Source organism: Harpia harpyja, chromosome 19, assembly GCF_026419915.1.
Source record: "Harpia harpyja isolate bHarHar1 chromosome 19, bHarHar1 primary haplotype, whole genome shotgun sequence".
Taxonomy (NCBI): Eukaryota; Metazoa; Chordata; class Aves; order Accipitriformes; family Accipitridae; genus Harpia; species Harpia harpyja.
In genome coordinates, this window is record NC_068958.1 from 16,417,072 (window position 1) to 16,436,551 (window position 19,480).

General features: G+C 51.3%; 1 protein-coding gene across 1 annotated transcript in view; it reads left to right on the forward strand.

Annotated features, from left to right (window-relative positions):
• The first annotated feature begins 3,479 nt into the window (after window positions 1-3,479).
• LGR6 (leucine rich repeat containing G protein-coupled receptor 6) overlaps window positions 3,480-19,480 on the forward strand; it is a 151,711-nt gene continuing 135,710 nt past the window's right edge. Inside the window, exon 1 of the mRNA XM_052815412.1 lies at window positions 3,480-4,340. Within this exon, the coding sequence (XP_052671372.1) occupies window positions 3,853-4,340 (488 nt within the window). The 5' untranslated portion in view covers window positions 3,480-3,852. The remainder of the gene's footprint in view (window positions 4,341-19,480) is intronic.

Below are 19,480 nucleotides of genomic sequence, written 5' to 3' on the forward strand. Positions count from 1 at the left end.
AAGACTCGTGGGTTTGTTCCAGGGCCCCAGGTCTGGCATGTGCTGAGGACAGAAATAAACAGCCTCCAGCCCTTTGACTCGGCTAGCACAACCTGTCTTCCAGCTTGGGAAGGTCCCTGGCTGGATGTCCAGGGCATTGGCAGCACCCTGGGAGGAGAGCCAGCACCACATTGCCCATCACCTCCCTCCGCTTTTCAGGAAGAGCATTGCTGAGTGACGAGGTCAAAGCCCAGCAAGTTGTCCTGTCTGGGCCCACAGAGTCATTTTGGCTCTGTGAGAGAGGACATCAGTACCTGTTGTGTTTAGCTGCATCTCTGCCCCAGATATACCTCCACAACAACTTTGTTAGCTTTTAAACTCCAACAGCCCTAAAAAGCCTTGCCAGCCACAGTCCACAGCCCAAAGCTTGTTTGGCATTTAATTTCTGGTCCACAGAGAGGATCTGGCCAGCACTGGTACCTGGAGTCCCAGCTCTTCTCAGGTCCAAGCCTGAGATCCAGAGCCAGACCACCTCAAGCATGTTGTGCTGGCATGAGTAATGCAGCCCTTTCCCACCACCCCTGCCTCTTCTGTGCCCCTGATGAGCAGAGGCAGTAACTGTGCTTGCAGTTGCTCACACAAGCTGGACCTTGTTCCCCACTTACTTAGACTGTACTCTAAATTTTCCCAAGTTTTTTTTTTTTTTTCCTGCTTTTAGCAAGCTGTAGGAAGACCTGTTAGCCATGCAGTGTGGAGGCAGCAGGAGAAATATCACCTAGGATGTCACCTGCCGCCCAGATGTACCACATGCTAAGGCATCACGCTCAGCCACAAACCCCCGGTGTTTGACCCCAGAATCTCAGCTCCATCCTTTAAAAGCAGGGCTCTGTGAACAGGGGATGCAGCAGAGCATGTCGAGGGGCCTGGCTGGTGCAGCTGCAGCAGGTGAGCAGCTCAGGTGAGCAGGTAGTGCTGCTCAGCTTGCTGTGGAGCAGTGCTCTTCTCATCGCCCCAAACCGCAGCCTGCCACTAGAGGACAACACACAAACACGTGTGAGCCTTGCAGGAAAACATCCCCTGGCCTTAACAGGAATGAGCTGGATCTGGAGCTCCCAGTGCCTTTAATAAGGGCACAGTGCAGCCCGCACTACTCACAGCAAACTGCAATTTCAGTGAGAGCTGGCTGAAAAGTGACACTTCCACCCCAGAGGGACTTATGCAGAAATTCCAGGTTTACCATAGAAACATCAAAGCTCTCTGGTCCAAACTACTTGATGTCCAGACTCTTGGTTTTGCCAGGAGCCGGCGACATCCTGGAATAAGTGAACACCCTGAATATTAACATTTATTATCAGGTCTCAAAGAAATGAGACATGGAAATAAAACACCACGGCCAAGCTGGAATAAAAAGCAAACAGAAAAGTCAAAGCAAACAGAAAAGTCAAAGCAAAGTGAGGCACACAGAGCACAGCCCTCCAACTTCAGGCTGTGTTGCTCCAAAAACAATGTGAAAAATATCATTGCAGTCAATGTCTTCCTGAGGAAATGGCTCTATTTCAGCAGAATAGCAGTTTTCAATAGGAATCTCTTCAGTGTGATTTTTTTTTAAGAGCTCTATTAATAGTGTGCTCAGCCAGAGCTCTGGATCCTCAAGGAGAATTCACTGAGCAAGAAATTGTCAGGAGCTTACAATGCGGTCGGTGTCTGGCTGCTTAGGCTGGAGAGAGAGGGACGGGGAAATCGTAGATAAAAGCTGCTGTTGCAGCCAGGAGCAGAGTGATAGGCCTGACACTTTCTCCAGATTCACACCAAATTCCTGGCTGCTGTTGGAGCAAATCCAGCCATTTCAGGACATGCTAAAGCCCCATGTCAGAGCTGGAGGTGAATTTTGTCAAGGATCAACCCTCTCTCCAAGGAGGGCTTCCTGTGTCCCCACCAAGCAGTGTTTTACATTTGGAGCTGTCAAAACACATTGCAAACATTTAATTAATGACATCTCCAGAATTGTTCATGATGGAAGGAGCTTAATTCCAGTTAAATCAGTTCCTGCTCCTAGACCAAAATCCTTGTTCCTCTGCACTCGGTGACAAAGTTTCCAGACTTCGGGGTTTCAGTCCTGAAACTGCAGGATCTGAATGGACTTTGCAAATGAAATAGTTTCAGATCCTGCATCACCCGGGCCAGGAGCCCTCAGCCATAGTCTGTGCATCCGTCCTGAACTCTGAGCTCAAACTTGAGACATTTTTTTGGAGGAGATAGGAGAGTTTTTTCGCTCTGACTCAAAGGCCTCAAGGCACCCCAGCCTGGCGTTAGCTGGAGCTTTTTAAGTCTCCCACTTTGCAGGCTCACCTTCCTGACCCCAGATAACTCTCCTACCTCTTTTGACCTGAGATAACAGGGGTATCAATTAGGAAACTCTTTTGCCAGAAGGAAAAGCACATTCAGAGGAAATGGGACTGTGAAAACCATCTCCCAGTCTGTGCTTCAGCCATGCAGCATCTTACCATGGTATGGCCACAGACAGAAGGGTGACTTCGTGGGTGCACTTTGCAGCCACCCAAACCTGGGCCCTTCTTTCTCTGCCCCATTCATTTCCTCCAGCCATGGCTGAAGGGGAGGCAGAGGGACGAACACACTGGATCTGATGGGAGTCCAGATCCAGCTAAAGTCAAGTGGTCAGCTGTCATTCTTCAGTGTGAGAGACCTGTGTTCAGCTGCCGTCCCCGTTACAGACAAGGTGCATTGCGCTGTAGAGAGAGAAGCAGCATGGTTCAAGCTGTGGGGCCAGAATCAGCCCCTATCACTGAACCCACTGCCATGGGAGGACAGCCATCACCCCAGCCAGGGGCATCACAGTGATCCTGAACAGCCAGTGGCTGCAATCAGGAGGAAGGGGCAGAGAGGCCACACAGAGCTGGCCTTTGCAGCCTTCTCCCACTGCAGATCCAGCACCCTTTTTGAAGCAGGTGCATCTGCTGCCCCAGAATGCAGTAGCTCCTTGACACCCAAGCAGCAAGAAATCCTATTCTGATGTACATCCCACATGTTTCAGGACACCCCGAGGCCCTCAGCTGGGCTGGTACAGGCAGTACCCCCCTGCTAAGCCAGATCTGTTCCCTTCTGCATGATGGAGCTCCAGGTGACGTGGCTTCAAACCCTCACTCAGCAGACGATTCCTCTACTTTGACCTCTGACCACTTTACCCAAGGTTAGAAAGAGCTCTTGGAGCAAACCAGCCACCTGCTCCTGGCATCAATGCCATGCAGATCCTGCAAATGCAGCTCACACATGCACCCGACCTTGATCTGGGCAAAACTATAGCAAGCAGCGCAGCTGCAAGAGCACCATGTCCCACTGTCTTGGAGAGCTCTCTGGAGAGGTCCCCCACCAAGCTCAGCACCATGACACTGCTGTTCTATGCCCCTGCATCTCCCACCCAGCCCCTGCCCCATGCATGGGGATAGTAACAGGACTGCTCATGAGTGGGGTCGGACCACAGGACAGACAGACCTACAGCCCTGGGCATGGTCGCTCCCAGCAAACAGCTCATTGTGAGCTCCTCACTCCCTTCTCCCCAGCTGCACCCTGACTTTCCAGTTGCAGCTAGGTTTAGCAGCCAGCACAGACACACAGAGTCCTTTATCTGGGGTTATATTTCAGCGTCCCAAAGTCTGGAGCCCTTGAAGTGCTGGTTGGGTACTCCTGCCTCCCTACTTATACTCCTCTGCCCTGCCAGAGCCAGCTTTGCCTTCCCCTGCCCTGCTACCTCACAAAAACATTGTTACAAAACAAGCACAGGTCCCGGAGCTATGAACAGGTCTTTATTTGTTGAGGTTTCTTTTTTTTTTTTTTTTTCCCCTTTCTTCCCTTTGAATGAAATTCCTGCCAGCTCTAAGAGAGAGAGAAAGGGAAAGAGTAGAAAGTTTAACTCCTCCCATTGGAGTGTCTCACGCCCCTGCCCAGCCCTTGAAACCCAATAACCAAGATCATTCAACAATGCCTTCCCTTCCCTGGCTGCATCCTTACGACACTCCGACCTGCAGGAGATACCCTGCCCGCTGCGTGCAAGGCGGCGGGATCGCTCCCCTCCATCCAGCTGAGCCCTGGGGTCGGAGCAAGCCGGCAGCCCCTCGCACAGTCCCTGCGGCTGCAGCCACCGTGAGGATGGACAAGCTCTTCTTCTGGGGCATTCTTCTGGCCTCCTCTGCCCGGTTCCAGGTGGTGCCTGCGGAGCAAGGTGCTGCGCCCTCATGCCCTCCCCAGTGCCACTGCGAAGAGGATGGCATCATGCTCTCAGTGGATTGCTCTGAGCTGGGGCTTTCGGAGGTCCCTGCCAACCTGAGCCCCCTAACAGCTTACCTGTAAGTACAGCCCTTGTGGTTTCTTTTGTAACACTTTCTCTGGACCCCTTCGTCAGCTTCAGCTTTCCTCCAGCTTGGAAGTTTGTGCCACATTTTCCTGAAATTAAATTTCATCTGGAAATTAGAAACAAACCAAAACAACAACAGAAAAGGCAGCTATTACTCCAGGACCTGCCAAGCTAAGCCAGCTCCCCCTCCTCCCTGCGCCCCTCTGCAAACGCTGTTTATATTGCGATGTTATGCATGCTTTGCTTCTTGATTACAGTGGATCAGAGGAGCTGATTTGCTGGGTAGATTCTGATTGTCTGAGAACATAATGGAGTATTTATACTGAGCAATTAGTGCAAACTGCTCTGGGATCCTTCTGTCAAACATTTCAATAGCTGTGATAAGTCATGGCTTTTGGGTTGAGCTGGCCACCAGCAGTGTCCAAGCAGTCTCTTTAAAATGAATATTGAAGTCTTTTAAGAGGTGGGGGGGGGGGGGTTAGTAGGTTGTTTTTTCTTTTTTTTTATTTTATTTTATTTTAAAATTCTTAATTACCTGAATGTTTCCCATCCTTTCTGGTATTAATACCCCAAAGGGTTAAACTACCACAGGGACTGGTGGGTTCATTCCTAGCCCCAGAGATGGTCTCAGTGGTGCCATCTGACTAGTGATGACTGAGGATGCCCCAAGGGTGAGCAAGGGACTCTATGGAAGGATCTCAGGGTTTGACCAGGAGAGGAAACACCTCTCTCAGGGAGACAAGCTGGCCCTGGCATGCTCTGGGGAAGATGCTTGGTCTGTTTATTCACAGAAAGTGCTGCAGCCACCAACTTCAGCTGTGCAGCAGAGAGGCTGGTTAAGGACCTTAGCTTTCCCAGCTAGGGATGCAGCTAAGGTGCTGCCTAGGGAAGCCATGTGTACCACAATCGTTGAGGACAACTGGTAGCCCCCAGGCAGTGCTGGGGACGTTCTTTTTGTGCTCATCATGCTGAGAGGAGGCTTGTGTCCGGGGGTGGCATACAGACTGTGCTGCTGGTTTTCTGGTGTTCTGGATGGTCCTGAGATGCAGTTACTCAACTGTTAAAGCTAAGCACCCTAACCCATTCAGGAAGGACTTTGCAAAGCCAGGTTGAAGCTGCCACAGCTGGATAAGAGCTTCTCTGCTCATCCTGCTTGCCTGAGGAGCACATTGCTTTGGCTTGTGCCAACCACTGAATGGCCAGAGCTGTATTGGGTTAGCTGAGAAAGAATTATGACAGGAAAGGACAATTTTCACTGGAAGGTGTGAAAGATGAGAGAAATGTGTAACGCAAGCTGTACTTCCCTGGAGAGGGAACCACAGAGTACTTGTCACACAAGGTGTGTCCTGTATAGAGCTATCTCCTCTGTACGTACCCTGGCATTCAGTTTGGAGCCAGCTGCCTATGAGTGAAGAGTCACTACAGCCCTTGAGCATGTCTTGATGGAGGTGGTTAAAAACACATGGGCTGCAAGCATGGGAGGCTGTAGAGCTTTGCAGCACTGATGCTATTGCAAGGACTCGTGGCAGCCCTGTCAGGCACCCACTCCACCTTTGCAGTCATCACAAGACGGGGCACCTGTGGCTCCAGATCTGCAGAGAACATGCTGCCCCTCATCGCTACAGAGATGTCCCTTGGGCTGGGAGATGCAGAGAGCTCCACTGCGTGAACCAAGGGATATCTCGATATTAAACGGTTCTCATTGCCACATTTACCCTGTCCATGATGGTCGGAGCAGGGACACGGAGCCCTGGGCTACAGATCCCTTGTGCGTGGACCCCAGTGGGCGGGTGCTTAAGGATGCTGTCAGCCTGCTGCGGCAGGCGACTCCGCAGCTGCTTCTGGCAGAGGTCTGGCTTTCACTGGCGCTAGGTCTTCGGGACAGCCCTGCAGTAGCCACCGCTTTGGGAGCGTGTCCAGTCCTTTGGCCACGGCTCCGTTCTCTCCCGTGGGCCGCTACACCGGCCGGCTTCACTCACACGGTGGCGCCAATGGCAGCCCTTTGCCGGAGAGGCACCGGCAGTGCCACCTCCCCAGCCCATCACCGTGCGGGAAAAGCCAGGCTGGAGGGACCCTTCGGGTGGAAATCCGCGGGGTCGAGCCAGGGGGGTGTTGGAGGGTCCAGAGTTTTCCTCCTCCCCTTAGGGCTGGACCTATTTGGGGAAAGACAGCACATTTGCTGCCTATCCGTTAAACAGTACTGGTGAATTAACAAATAAGATGTAACGGAGGTAGGAAGGCAGGATGAACTGGGAATTATTGGAGGAGGACTGGAGAGCTGGGTTTTCTCCCTGTTTCTGTCACTACCTTCTTGGGCTACCTTCAGCAAGTCAAGTAAGGTTAGTTTCTCAGTTATATAGCTATACATGCAGTCACGGCTGTTTTTTCAAAGCGAATCAGCACAAATTTTGTAGAAAGTATGGACATTCAAGAGAGATCTAAGCTCTTCATGTAAATTCAGGCTTTAAATCCACATTGAGGTATGTAAAGAAATGCCTAGATTTTTTTTTTTGAGCTGCAAGTACTGAGAAGCAAACCCTGTAATGGCAATGAGGAGCATGGAGCTGAAGGGCAGCTGCTCCCAAAATTTTCCAGCTCCTTTGCTCCATGCCCTGTCTTCTAAGCAAATTACTGGTATCCTTTCTGTAAAGAGCAGGACTCCCTCAGGTGCAAAATAAAGGATCCTCGTAATAACCTCTGATTAGACACTGCCTCACCACTAATGAGCTCGCATTCATGCCCCATCCTGACAATGCTGTGCCTCTGCCATGCCTGTCTCTCTCCAAGAACCCTGTCCTTGCTCACTCTCGCACCTCCATTAACTTGAACCTGATCCCACCCATCCAAAACCTAGCTTTTCCAATGGAGGCATCACTGGTGAGCTTGCAGCTGTGGTCAGGGAGATGGAAGAGAAGCAAGTCACCTCTTCCCAGGGGCACCTCTCCAGTAGGCACTTAGACACGCTGGTGTCTCGTTGGCAGCCCTGCAGAGAAGCCAGGCAGCCAGCTCAGCTGGGGGTTGTCCATGTTAGGTGACAGGTCCCTGCTGTCTGCATTGCTCCTGCAGGCAGCCAGAACTTGATCAGGGCTCATGCTGGCTCTAACAGCCCATTTCTCTGGAGCAGCACAGACCATCCTGCCTGGCTTATCACACGGGGGCTGGCAAAGAACTTCTTAGTGCGTGACATATTTGGGGGGGGGGGTGAACTGTCTCTTAGCCTGGCCTTAGAGTCCAGCCATGAAATACTAAAGGTCAGCACACCCTCTCCTATTCAGCTACATCCAGAGACCCTAGGGCCTGTATCAACCCGAAAGAGTTGAGCTGTTCAGAGAGCAGATTCAACCTCTGGCTGATATGCCAGTAAGTCCTGACAGCAGTGTGTCAAATATCATGTCTCTGTCTTCCATGGCCAGCATCATAGGTATGTGAGTTGCTTTTGGGGCTGGCAACAGAGATGGGCTGGAGCTGATGGGGGCTCTCTAGAGAGGACAGCAGCAAGCTGAGAGTGCAAAAGGAGACTGGAGCTGCAAAGGGGAAGGTTCCTGTGCAGCAGAGAGGAGACTGCACAAAGGGGCATGGAGAAGAACGGGAAAATGGGAAGAGCTGCTTGGTACTCAGAGTATTAGCTTAGCTTCGATCCCTGGCACCACTGCAAACCCTGAGTGTGACCTGGTTGAGCAACCCCAGCTCAGATTTCCTGGGCTATGGAAGTGCCACATTATATGGGCTGGGTGAGTTCAGTCCCTGGCTGTCCCCATGCTTGTCACCCGCTGCCTGAGCACTGGGAACAGGGCTGTGGTTGGGTGCAGGTGCTCAGTGCAGCCCTCTGCCCCAGGACGGCATCCTGACCCCCATCTGCACCCCTGCATCTGGCTACCAGCCCCTGGCAAGGGGGACTGGGGGCGAAAGGATACTCTCAATTTGCTGAGGCTGCTCCTGTTTCACCAAAAAAAAAATGACACCATGTTGCTGGTGCCTGCCAGGTCCCTCCTAGCGACATGCTGGCCTGTCCAACCATAGCTAGCAGGAAATAGGGGTCAAAGAAGACTCAGCATAGGACACCCTCAGTAGTACCCACAGATGGAAAGGTGACAGCAGTAACATCATGGTCATGCATTCAGGTCAGCTGTGCAGACAGCACACACACCCCCTGGCCAACCTGCACACGTATAGGTTGGAAATTATACAACTCACAGTGCCTTATCCCCAGTCTGGACTTAGGGGACATGGGGAGGATCTGGAAGGATTGCCCAGAATCATAAAATATCTTAGGCAGGAAGACACCTCTGGAGGTCTCTGATCTACACCCCTGCTCAAAACAGGTCCAGCTTGTGAAGTTGGTCAGGACCTTGTCCAGTAGGGTTTTGAGTATCTCTAAGATTCCCTCACCCTTTTCCCATTTTTTACCATCCTCATAGGAATTGTTTTTCTTAATATCTGATTGCAATTTCCCCTATTCCAGTTTGTGCCCATTACCTCTCATCCTTCCCCTGCACAACTCCAAGAAGAGTTTGGTTCTGTCTTCTCTACACCCTCCCAGTCAGTAGTTAAAGACAGCAATAACATTCCTCCATTTCTCCTTCTCTTGTGAAGACTGATCAAACCTACTTGTATGAGCAGTGCATAGGGCACGGGTGGAGTGGAGAGTATTGCGATGTGAGAGAGGGGAGCACGCAGGGTAATGGGAATACTGCAGTGGAAGCCCCATGCACACCGTGCAGTGAAGCCAGGCAGCCACTGCACAGCTCACTGCATGCAATGCTGTTGCTCTGGCCCGGAAAGCCAGAAAAGACCCGGGGCACAAGACAGGTGGTGAGGTTGTCAGGCTGTTGCTGTGACAGCAGGATTTGGGGGAAGAAAAAGCAGCAGAGAGTCTGGCTGCTCCCAGATATCACCAGGCCTCTCAGGAGGCTGCCCAGACACAAAGCTTCTCATTCCCCACACCGTTTCCATTGAGGTGAATGGGATCAGGAGCTCTCAGGGCTGTTCTCACCTTGCAGAGACATTTTGAGCCATTGCCTGGAATTTAGCATCCCACTGGGAGTCTGGGGGCCCCACATCACCCATGTTGTCCTCTGAGCTACCTTCTGGGTTCAGGTGCCACACAGACCCGTGACAGGGATCCGCAGGAGGCAGGAATACTCTGACATGAAGCTGGGCAGACACTTCCCTGGTCACACAATGCTGCATCCAGTGCAGGGAAAGAGGGAGTGGCAGATGCCTCTTTCTTGATATTTGCATTTTCTAAGCACTCACAAGACTCTGGGTAGGTGAGGCAGCAGGGTTTGAAGGCTGATTACAGACCCGCAGCTGACACCTGAAGCAAGACAAGCAGCAAAAGGCAGCTCCCCTCAGCCCAAACCCCTTCCTAATTGTCTGCCCCCGAGGCTTGCCCCTCTGCAGCCCCCACCTTGGGAAAAAGGAGGACAGGCCCCACCACAGCCCCCCTAAGATGGGAAGCACCCCAAGACCTGCCAGAGGAGATGGGGCACTAGTAGAGGGACAGGACTGGTGGCTGACCTGTAGGAGCCTGAGCAGACATTGCAGCTGTGGGGAGGGGTGCTGGGGTTGAAGGGATGGCAGGGCTTGCAGGGAGCTGACAAGGAGACGGGATGTCCTGCAGGGATGACAGGGACCTCTGTGTCCCTTTGGGTATTAGGTGACAGTCACACAACCTGGGGCGACAGAGGGAGCAGCCAAAAATGCAGAGAGCACAAAATCCCAATGCAAGATGTAAATTAAGTCCTTCTTGGGGGCATCCCTGCTCTCCTGCCCCAGGTAATTTTGCAAAGATTAGTGAGTCACCATCCTGTGGCTGATGCTTGCCCAGTGCCAGGGCCCATCCACAGACTCTTCCTCATGCCATGGTCACCACAGGAGCCCCGACATTGCACCAGGACCCATCCAAACACACCACCAAAGTGCAGACTCACCCCAAAGAATTCCTAGACCCTTCCACTTCTCAAGTCACGATAGAGCACAGGATTTCCAAAGCCCCCCCCAGGTCCTGGTGGCCAGACTGGTGCACTAAGGGATGGCTCTCTGCTTGATCTTCTTCCCTGCTGGAAGACTAATGGGAAATGCCACTCCTGCCCTGTACAGCCAGAAGTCCACTGTCTCCTCCTTGGAAATGCCCAGCATGCCTGGGAGAATGGCAGCCGTAACAGGACCAAGGGGAAATGTTTATGAGCTTGGGGTCCCAGATGTGGGAGATAAGGCTGGTGAGAGGCATTAGAAGAGCTGGGTTCTGACACACACTCTGCAGTGGGTTCATGGGTTTATGTTCACCATTTAACAGCTTTGAGGCACTTTTTTTTTTTTCACCCCTAAAACATCAGAGATAACAAGAGTTTCCCACCTTCAGGGATTTGGTTTCCTCCAAAGGGGTCCTCTACAAAAATCACCCGCAGAGCCTGCTGACTCCGTACAGGCACTCCTCGAGGACATAGGCATGTTCTGCATCCTTATAGCATCCTTGCCAGCAGGACTTCAAGGGGACTTTAAGGTCAGGCTGCCTGGGTTCAACTCCAATTACCCAGCAGCCCAATTACCACCTCAGGGTCTCCTGTGGCTGACAGTGGCTTTTTGCTGGCATGTTGCAATGAAGATCCCATGGGGGAGTGTCTCCAAGCATTAATGATTGCTGACACTTTGGGATACCCAAGTAGGCTGGGCCAAACCAAGATCTGCCAGAGTTCCAGGTATCAGGGAGAGCTGCTGGTAATGAGTCTGACACTGATTCTGGCTGGTGTTTCCCTTCTGGAGAAGGCAAATGAAAGCTAATCAGAAGCAGTATAATTCCTGCCCCTGTGCTCCCCAGCCTATAAAGAGGAGAAAACCAAACTGAGCAGATTTGGGATCAGGCACAGCTTGGGAGTGGGTTGTGAGAGAAACTGAAAAGCAACCTGGAAAAGCCACAGCTACTAAGCATGTGCTTACAAATGGCCTTTTGTATCCCCTAGGCATTGTGTAACTCTCAACCCAGCCAACAGCTGAAATTTCCCAGTCCCTTGGCCCACAGCACTGCTCAGAGTGCTGCTGGTTTAGCAGTCAGAGAGCAGAGGACCTTCATCCCTGCATTACTGTCATGAGACTGATGCTGCAGATGCTGCATGGTGGTGTGCCTGGGCTTGAGGCTCAGGGCAGAGCAGCGGGAACACGCTGAATCCCCCAGGTAGCAGACAAAGTAGCAGTGAGGGAGCCAGTGTCCTGGGTGGATTGGTGGTGTACAGAGCAAAGCCAGAATTGCAGGACTATTAATAGTGAGGTCAGTCCTAGAGCTGCCTGAAGAGCTCATTTGGTGGGATGATTTTCCAAGCAATACCTCATTTCATTGAACAGGAAAAGCTTAATGATAATGTATCAGTGTTCATGGGACTGTGAATGAGAGAAATGTAGTAAGAAGTTGAATCAAGAGAGATTATTTCAATGTTTTCACTTCATAGTGGCTTTTTAAAAAAAAGTTTTCATTTACATATTTTCACCTGCTGGTGTTACGTTTACCTGTAGGCAATTTAATATTCACATTGCAGGACTCCTAAACTATCAAAGCAAAGCATCTTGATATTTCTAAAGGAAAATATATTGATTTTTTTTTGTTCTATACTAAATATTAACATGTTGGCTCTTTGTTCTGTGTTCAAGGGAAAGGAAATGTTGAAGTTGCTGAATTTGCAATGAGGTGAAACTTTCAGGTTCATGACAGCTCTTCCTATCTCCTCCTGCCTCATCATGTCCCAGCCCCTTCTCTGCCATGAGCTCTGCTCCCCTTTACCTCTGTATATCATGAGCTAGAAATGCTTTGGGTCCAGCAGTGTTTTGCTTTACTTGGCTGCTGCTATCCCAGTGTGAGTACTGTTGGGATTCACGGGATGCTGTGCTCCCTGGAGAGCGGCTTGTCCACAAAAAAGGGTTGCAGCCCCCAAGTGTTTCCAGCTATGACAGGCAGTGCTGAGGGTGATGAGGCAGAGGGCTGTGGCTTTAGTACCACAGGTCATGGCTGAGACCTTCCCAAGATTTCCATTCACAAGGGAAGAGGCATCCTTTGCAGGGCTGTTCAGAAGTGGCAGCAGGGTGTTTGGGGCACTGGATGTGAGCAGATGTCCACTTCTTGGTGGGGCACTGTCTGAGTAGGGCTGCAGGATCTGCCCCATCCCAAAGCCAACAACTGGTGCCCAGGTCTTTCTGCAGGAGAGGGAGCAGCCAGACCTTTACTGCACTTGCTTCACAGCTGGCAGCGAGCGCTGCGTTCCCTGGCAAGAAGGAAGCAGGTGTACAGACAAGGAGCGTGGTGGGGAAGGCAGCGCAGCAGAGTGGTTAGAGCAAATGTGCACGGGATGGGGCTGTGCTCCGGGGTGGATAGCCACAGGTGACTGCCAGCAAGCCTCCTCCTTCCTTCACTCTGCAAACTGCAACCAGGGCAGCTTGGCTGGGACTGGAGGAGATCAGTCCCTCCTGCTCATGCTTTGAGGGATGCCCCACTCCTTGTCCCATCTGTCAGAGTGAGCGAGGCTGGGTGGCAACAGGCACACCATGTCCGCATGCTCCCTTCCAGCTGGCACCACCATGCAGGGAGCCTCCGTGGGAGGGAGGTGCTGCTCACCCACCACATGCTCTGGACTTCAGCCACAGCAGGCTGGTCCTCGCTCACATCCAACCTTGCCGTGCCTCTCCACCATGCCTGACAGCACCGGCCGCAGCACAGCCCGGCTTTCTGCAACATCGTGCACTTCCACTGCAAACACCTTCCTCCATCCTCCCCCCTCTCCTCCCTGCCCACCCCCCAGGCTAAGTAATATGCCACAGCCTCCCCTCTCTCCCTCCCTTCCTTGAAAAATAAGCTCATAAATCTGCCTAGGGCAATGAAAACACTGAGCTCATGGCCCTTAGATCTGTGCGGGAAGAGCTCTAGCTGGCGATTAAAGGAGTTTAGGGTTTTCTTTGAAAAGCTCTTTGATTCTGGCAGAGGGTCTGGTGCCAAAAGGCAGCAATGGAGCTGCAAATGCCTCTCCCGCTCTGCACCTGCCTGGGTCAGGGAGCAGCAAGACGGTGGAGGAGGGAAAGGGAAGCGCTGCGCTTCCCAGCTCTCTGCAATGGGGATTGAGGGACCTCCATCACCCCCTTTCAGGGGTGGGGAGCACCCTCCGCCAACAGCAGGGCAGTGGGTGCTGCTGCCTTTGAGCCCAGACACTTCAGCTGGGGTGCCAAAATGCCTCCACTGCTGTGGAACAAGCTGCTCCCCCAGGTCCTTCTTTGGAGGAGCTGGGCTGGGTCTCAGCGAGCCAGCCACCCATGGGACAGACGGACACTCCTCCTCTTGGCTGCTCTGAGACAGCTCAGAAGGCATCTGACATGGGCCAGGCTCCTTGGGGACCCTGAAATGGGAACATGAGCCACCTCCATGCACCACAGGGAAATAGCTCTGGTTAGGGAAAGGGACACCAAGGGCAGCCCGATGCTGAGCTCCCTGCAGGCAGCACAGGGTCCTGCCTGGGTGCCAGGGAGCCAGGGGAGGCTGTGGGGAGCCAGAGAGGAGCGGGGGCCAGGCCAGGGATCACCACAGCAGTGCTCTGAAAAGCAGTGGGAAGGGATAGGGGAGGACTGTCAGGGCTGGGAGGAGCCTGAGGTCTTGGAGAAGGACTTGAGTTTGATAGGAGCTGAAGAGATGTCAGAAATAGTCTTTACAAAGAAGAGCAGGAGCAAGCACAAACATCTCGTGTTGCAGCCAAGACAAAACAGAGCCAGGCTCCAACCCAAGTGGAGGCAGGAGCTGTGCCAATGGTGGGGAGCAAGGGGAGGACACAGTGAAGTTCAGGTAGTGCCTCTAGTCTTGCAGAGATATGTCAAGGATTGAAGAAGGGGCAATGGAAAACCACACCCAGATCCACCAGCAGAGGCTTTGCTGACAGTGATGAAGGAGGGCAGCTCTCCAGTCTCCTCCCCTCCATGGGATGACAGAGTCTCCCAAGGTATCAGCAGCCCTCCATCTCCCTTTGCTTTGTTTGCAGTCCTTCCTGTAGCTGTTTAAACCTCTTTGAAGGATTTGGAAATGAAAAGCAGCCCCCATGGGAGTGGAGCAAGTCAGACACACCTGTAAGGGTAGGACCCGCTCAAGGGACCTGCTGTCTCTTCTTGTGAGCAGCCACAGGTCCTACTACAAAGCGACCCCAGGGAGACAGGATAGTTTCCAGCACTGAACATCCCCATGGGGCTCCAATTAGTAATATTCCCCTTCATTCAAAGGGAACGTGAAGCCTGAGCACCGTGCGTCATCCCATCAGGGCTGTGTGTGCTACGGTGGGAACTGCAGGGGTGGAAGGGGAGCAGAAACATGGTCTCCTCTGCAGGTAGGGGGTGGGATGGCAGGGGGTGCATGCATGAAGGGCTGTTGGGAGGATGCCCCACACACGTGTTGAAAGGTTTTGTGACATGACACTGAGCCCTGCAGACCACCAGCCTTTGGGACATTCCCCATGCCCGGTGCCACCTACTAGAACCGGCAATGCCTTGTGCATGGAGCAATGAGTTGAGCCAAGTCCACAGTGGCTGCTGGCAGTGTGACAGTGTGGCCAAGCACCAGGGATCTCAGGGACTTGCAGGATTTGAAGGCACAAGTCACCTTCCCAAGAAGGTTATCTGGTGTAGGGATGACTCTGGGTGTAATTGCATCCTGCAACGTCAAGAGAATACCCAATTCTGGGCATTTCTTAACCTTAGTAAAGCAAATTTTCATCTTGGCATGCATGAAATGGGCAGGAAAGGCATTTGCACTTTTAAACAGAAATTCATCTTCTATCTTTCCCAGAGAACACAAGAAGAAATTCTGGTTGCAGGGAACAATATCTGCAGTTTTGCTTCTCCCCTGTTTCTGCAGCTGCACACCTGGCAGTGTCCCCAGCGGTTTCCCAGTACCTGGGAGCTGAGAAAGGCAATAGCTGTGTGAACATTTTGTTGACTTCCCAGGCAGCACTCTGAGTTAGTCTGACTACGGACATGAAAACAGTGCTTCTGCTGCTGCTCAGTCAGCATGTCCCAAGGGAAGAATGAGGTGCTGTGGTGGGTTGACCCTGGCTGGATGCCGGGTGCCCACCAAAGCTGCTCTATCACTCCCCCTCCTCAGCTGGACAGGAGAGAGAAAATATAACAAAAGGCTTGTGGGTCGAGATAAGGACAGGGAGAGATCATTCAACAATTACCGTCACAGGCAAAACAGACTCAACTTGGGGAAATTAGTTCAATTTATTACCAATCAAATCAGAGTAGGATAATGAGAAATAAAACCTAAATCTTAAAACACCTTCCCCCCACCCTTCCCTTCTATCCTGGGCTTAACTTTACTCCTGATTTCTCTACCTTCTTCCATGCAGTGGCACAGGGGGACGGGGAATGGGTGTTGTGGTCAGTTCATCACATGTTGTCTCTGCCGCTCCTTCCTCTTCAGGGGCAGGACTCCTCACACTCTTCCCCTGCTCCCCTGTGTGGTCCCTCCCATGGGAGACAGTTCTCCACGAGCTGCTCCAGAGTGGGTCCCTTCCATAGGCTGCAGTCTTTCAGGAGCACACTGCTCCAGCGTGGGTCCCCATGGGGTCACAAGTCCTGCCAGAAAACCTGCTCCAGCGTGGGCTCCTCTCTCCACGGGGCCGCAGGTCCTGCCAGGAGCCTGCTCCAGCACGGGCTTCCCATGGGGTCACAGCCGCCTTCGGGCATCTACCTGCTCCAGCGTGGGGTCCTCCACGGGCTGCAGGTGGATATCTGCTCCACTGTGGACCTCCCTGGGCTGCAGCAGGACAGCCTGCCTCACCATGGTCTTCACCACGGGCTGCAGGGGAATCTCTGCTCTGGTGCCTGGAGCACCTCCTCCCCCTTCTTCTGCACTGACCTGGGTGTCTGTGGAGTTGTTTCTCTCACATATTCTCACTCCTTTCTTCGGCTGCAAGTGTGTAAGATTCCCCCCCCCCCCCCGCCAAAGCCACCCCTGTAACCCTCCTCACTACCAAAACCTTGCCACACAAACCAAATACAGGTGCAGAGTCACATAGCTGCACTGTAAGGCTTTCTTCTCCCTGTACATAGGGGCATGGGAGTTGTCATATTATCCCAAGCTGTTGTCCCAAGCTCTTGTCCCAGATATTGTCCCGAGGCTCTGTCCCAAGAATGGAGGTCGCCTGCCTGAGCAGCATGTGCCCCAGGTACCAAAGGACAGAGACATACCTTTAGGGTCAGGTGTGTTCTATTTGCAGAACCAAAGGTATCACAACCAAGACACGACCTTGATTATAGGTGCAGGTAAGACTTCTATTGTTGCACTAATTTTCTGTGGCAATGAGTTCCACAGATTAACGAGGTGCCTGTTGCACAGAGCAGTTTTACATGTGCTCTGGCAATAGCATGCGGGGCTTTACTCAGCACAGGGGCAGTCTTGCTATATATGCTGACCTTAACATCTCTTCAGCTCAGGGCCAAAACAGCAGGTTCTTGTGCTGCAGGTTGTGTTTGCAGCTGCAGCCCTGCACAGGGAAGTGCCTGTTGGTTAAGGTATTGTTGCGCTTTCATGTGGTGTAAGACAGCGCAAGATTTATTAGTGACAAAAGCACAAATGTTAGAAGCCTTGATTTATTGCAGAAAGGGGAAAGGAAACATGTTGCAGCCCATGCTGGTTAGCGTGATGTGTCTGAGATGAGGTAGCACATGCTGTGAAAACTGCCCTGCTCCTCCATGAGGTGCTCTGGCTCATCTCGTGATACCATGAGGTAGACCCACTCCTTTTCCAGAGGATGACTTTCCACTGACCATCTTGCAGATGCTTTGAGGAAAGGGCTTCTCCTAGATGGAGGGACACAAAGACTCAGACTTTTGGGAACAGACAGGTGCCCCATGAGCTTTTGGCTCCCTTGTATTGTACAGAAGACTGGAGCGTAGCACAAGAAACCTAGACTGTTTTCTAGGTCTGTCCCAGCCTTATGGTTTACCCCAAGCAAGTCGTCTCCTCTTCCTGTGCCTCAGTCTCCCCACCTTTAAAGCACTACTAAAAACCCCTTCTCTAATGCGCTTTGAGATCAGCTGATTAAAACAGTGCTATAGAAGAGTTGTTGGGCACTGTCAGCACTTTTCAGTCACATGCCTGGACCTCTTGAGCTAAAATACCTTTTAAAAGTTTATTAAAAAATTCTTGAGCTTTACATTTGTTCAGCCACAACATGAAAAAAAAGCAATACTAAACACTCAGATTTGTAGCCTGCCTTTCATGTCCACTGACCTCATCACTCCTTGCTTACGGATGCAGCCACAAGTCAGTGCAGCTACTGAAATACTCCCCTGAAGTCACATCCAGCAGCTGTTTAAAAGCTCGTGGGCAGCACTGGTGAACTCCGTAGAGGAAATGAACCCATCTGGTAAACTGCAGCTTGGCCAGAGATTCTGTAAACCCCAATTCTTTAATTTAATCTGTTTTCTATAGGAAGCTACCTTGCTTTTAGCATATTTCTTCTTCAGTGTATAGGGGTAAATAACAGCTATTTCAGCTCTTTGGCTAAACCGAAAAAAGGAGGGGAAAGATTGGCTTGGGTTAAACAAATAGATTTTTTTTTCAGGTTTCCCATGCAATTAAAACTAAACCAAACCAAAACAAACCATGTTTGCTCTGGGTATCCCTGAAACATTTTGCTTTGACCCAAAAAAGAATACTCTGTTTCATTTTCTAGTTATATGAAAATCTTTAAACCCTTTAAAAAAAAATCTTACAATGAAATGTTCCACTATCTCCCCCCTTCTTTTTTCAGTGGAGCATAATTTTTCTGTGAATTTACTTTTGACCTAAATGCTGTGGGTTCTGCCTGACCTGGAAAGTCACCCAGCTGAGCTTGTGCCATCACTTGTTTTTCCTTTCAACACCATTTCCATCTTTTCACCTCCCACTGTACAGACTCATGGGAGTCTGTACCCTGGACTCAGGGTCTCATGGGAGCATCATCCTCATCCCAGGGCTGCGCTGACTTTCCAGGGAGACTAGAAAGTGGCTGGGAGAGGGGAGGAAAGAATCCATGAAGGTTCCTTTTGGCTTCAGCGAGCTCCTCTGGCTCTTCTAACAATCTCTGGCTACTGCCAAGACACCTTCGAAACATCTTTGAAACATCTCCATCATGTTGGGCACTGTGACTGGGCTGGAGGGGAAATCCACATTCCCTTTGAAGTCTGGATACTTGAGCAGTCTTAGAATTATAGGGCTGTAATATACAGGAATGTGTGGGGCTGTAATTGTGACTTAGATCCTTGGATGAAAGGTGCTATGTACATACAAAAGGTATTATTATTATTATTGCTATTATTATTGCTATTATTATTACTATTATTATTATTATAGGGCTGCAATATGTGGATTGGAGATGAAAGTAGCACCAAAAGATCCTGAAATATGAGATGTGTCTTAAGGAAATTTCAGCTTGGAATTAGGTTTTGTCTAGATGGGGAAGCAGAGCTGGCTGGCTCCCCTGTGCTGACAGCTCTGGGGCTTTTATGGAAGAAGTCCTGTATACAGGCATGAATCCCAAATACAAGTTGCTCTGACTCTCAGAAGGGTGTCTCCAGGAGGAGATATTCCAGAGCAGTTTTTGCAGAAAAAATGACATCAGACATCAGACATTTTCACCATTCTTTCTGAGACACTCTGATTGCTGCTAGGCAGACTGTAGCCGTCACAAAATAAGTCCCTGGCACTTGAGCCATCCAGTATGAGAAGTACAGGAACTGGTGACTCTTAGCCGGGCTTAGAGGCTGGGGTGGAAACTGGAGCAAACTCCTAGTGTTGCTGAGCAGCAGAGAGCTCATGTGCACATTGATCCTCCTGCACTCCAGCAGAGATGGGGCCAGATCCAGCATCCTGAGCTCATCGTCCTCTTTCCAACCATCAATCACATCTCTCCCCGAGCAGCCTGGAAGCAGAGCACAAAGGAAGACAGGGATCAGCTTTGATCCTTCATAGGGTCTGTGGCTCTGCACAGCCTTTGCCATCAGCCTCAAGTTGTTTCTCCTGCCCTATTCTGCACTCACATCTCATTAACAACGGGGAACTTAAGTGAAGCCAGGCACTGAAGTGGGGCTCCCCACAACAGCATCCATGGTGATTTTCTCCTGTGT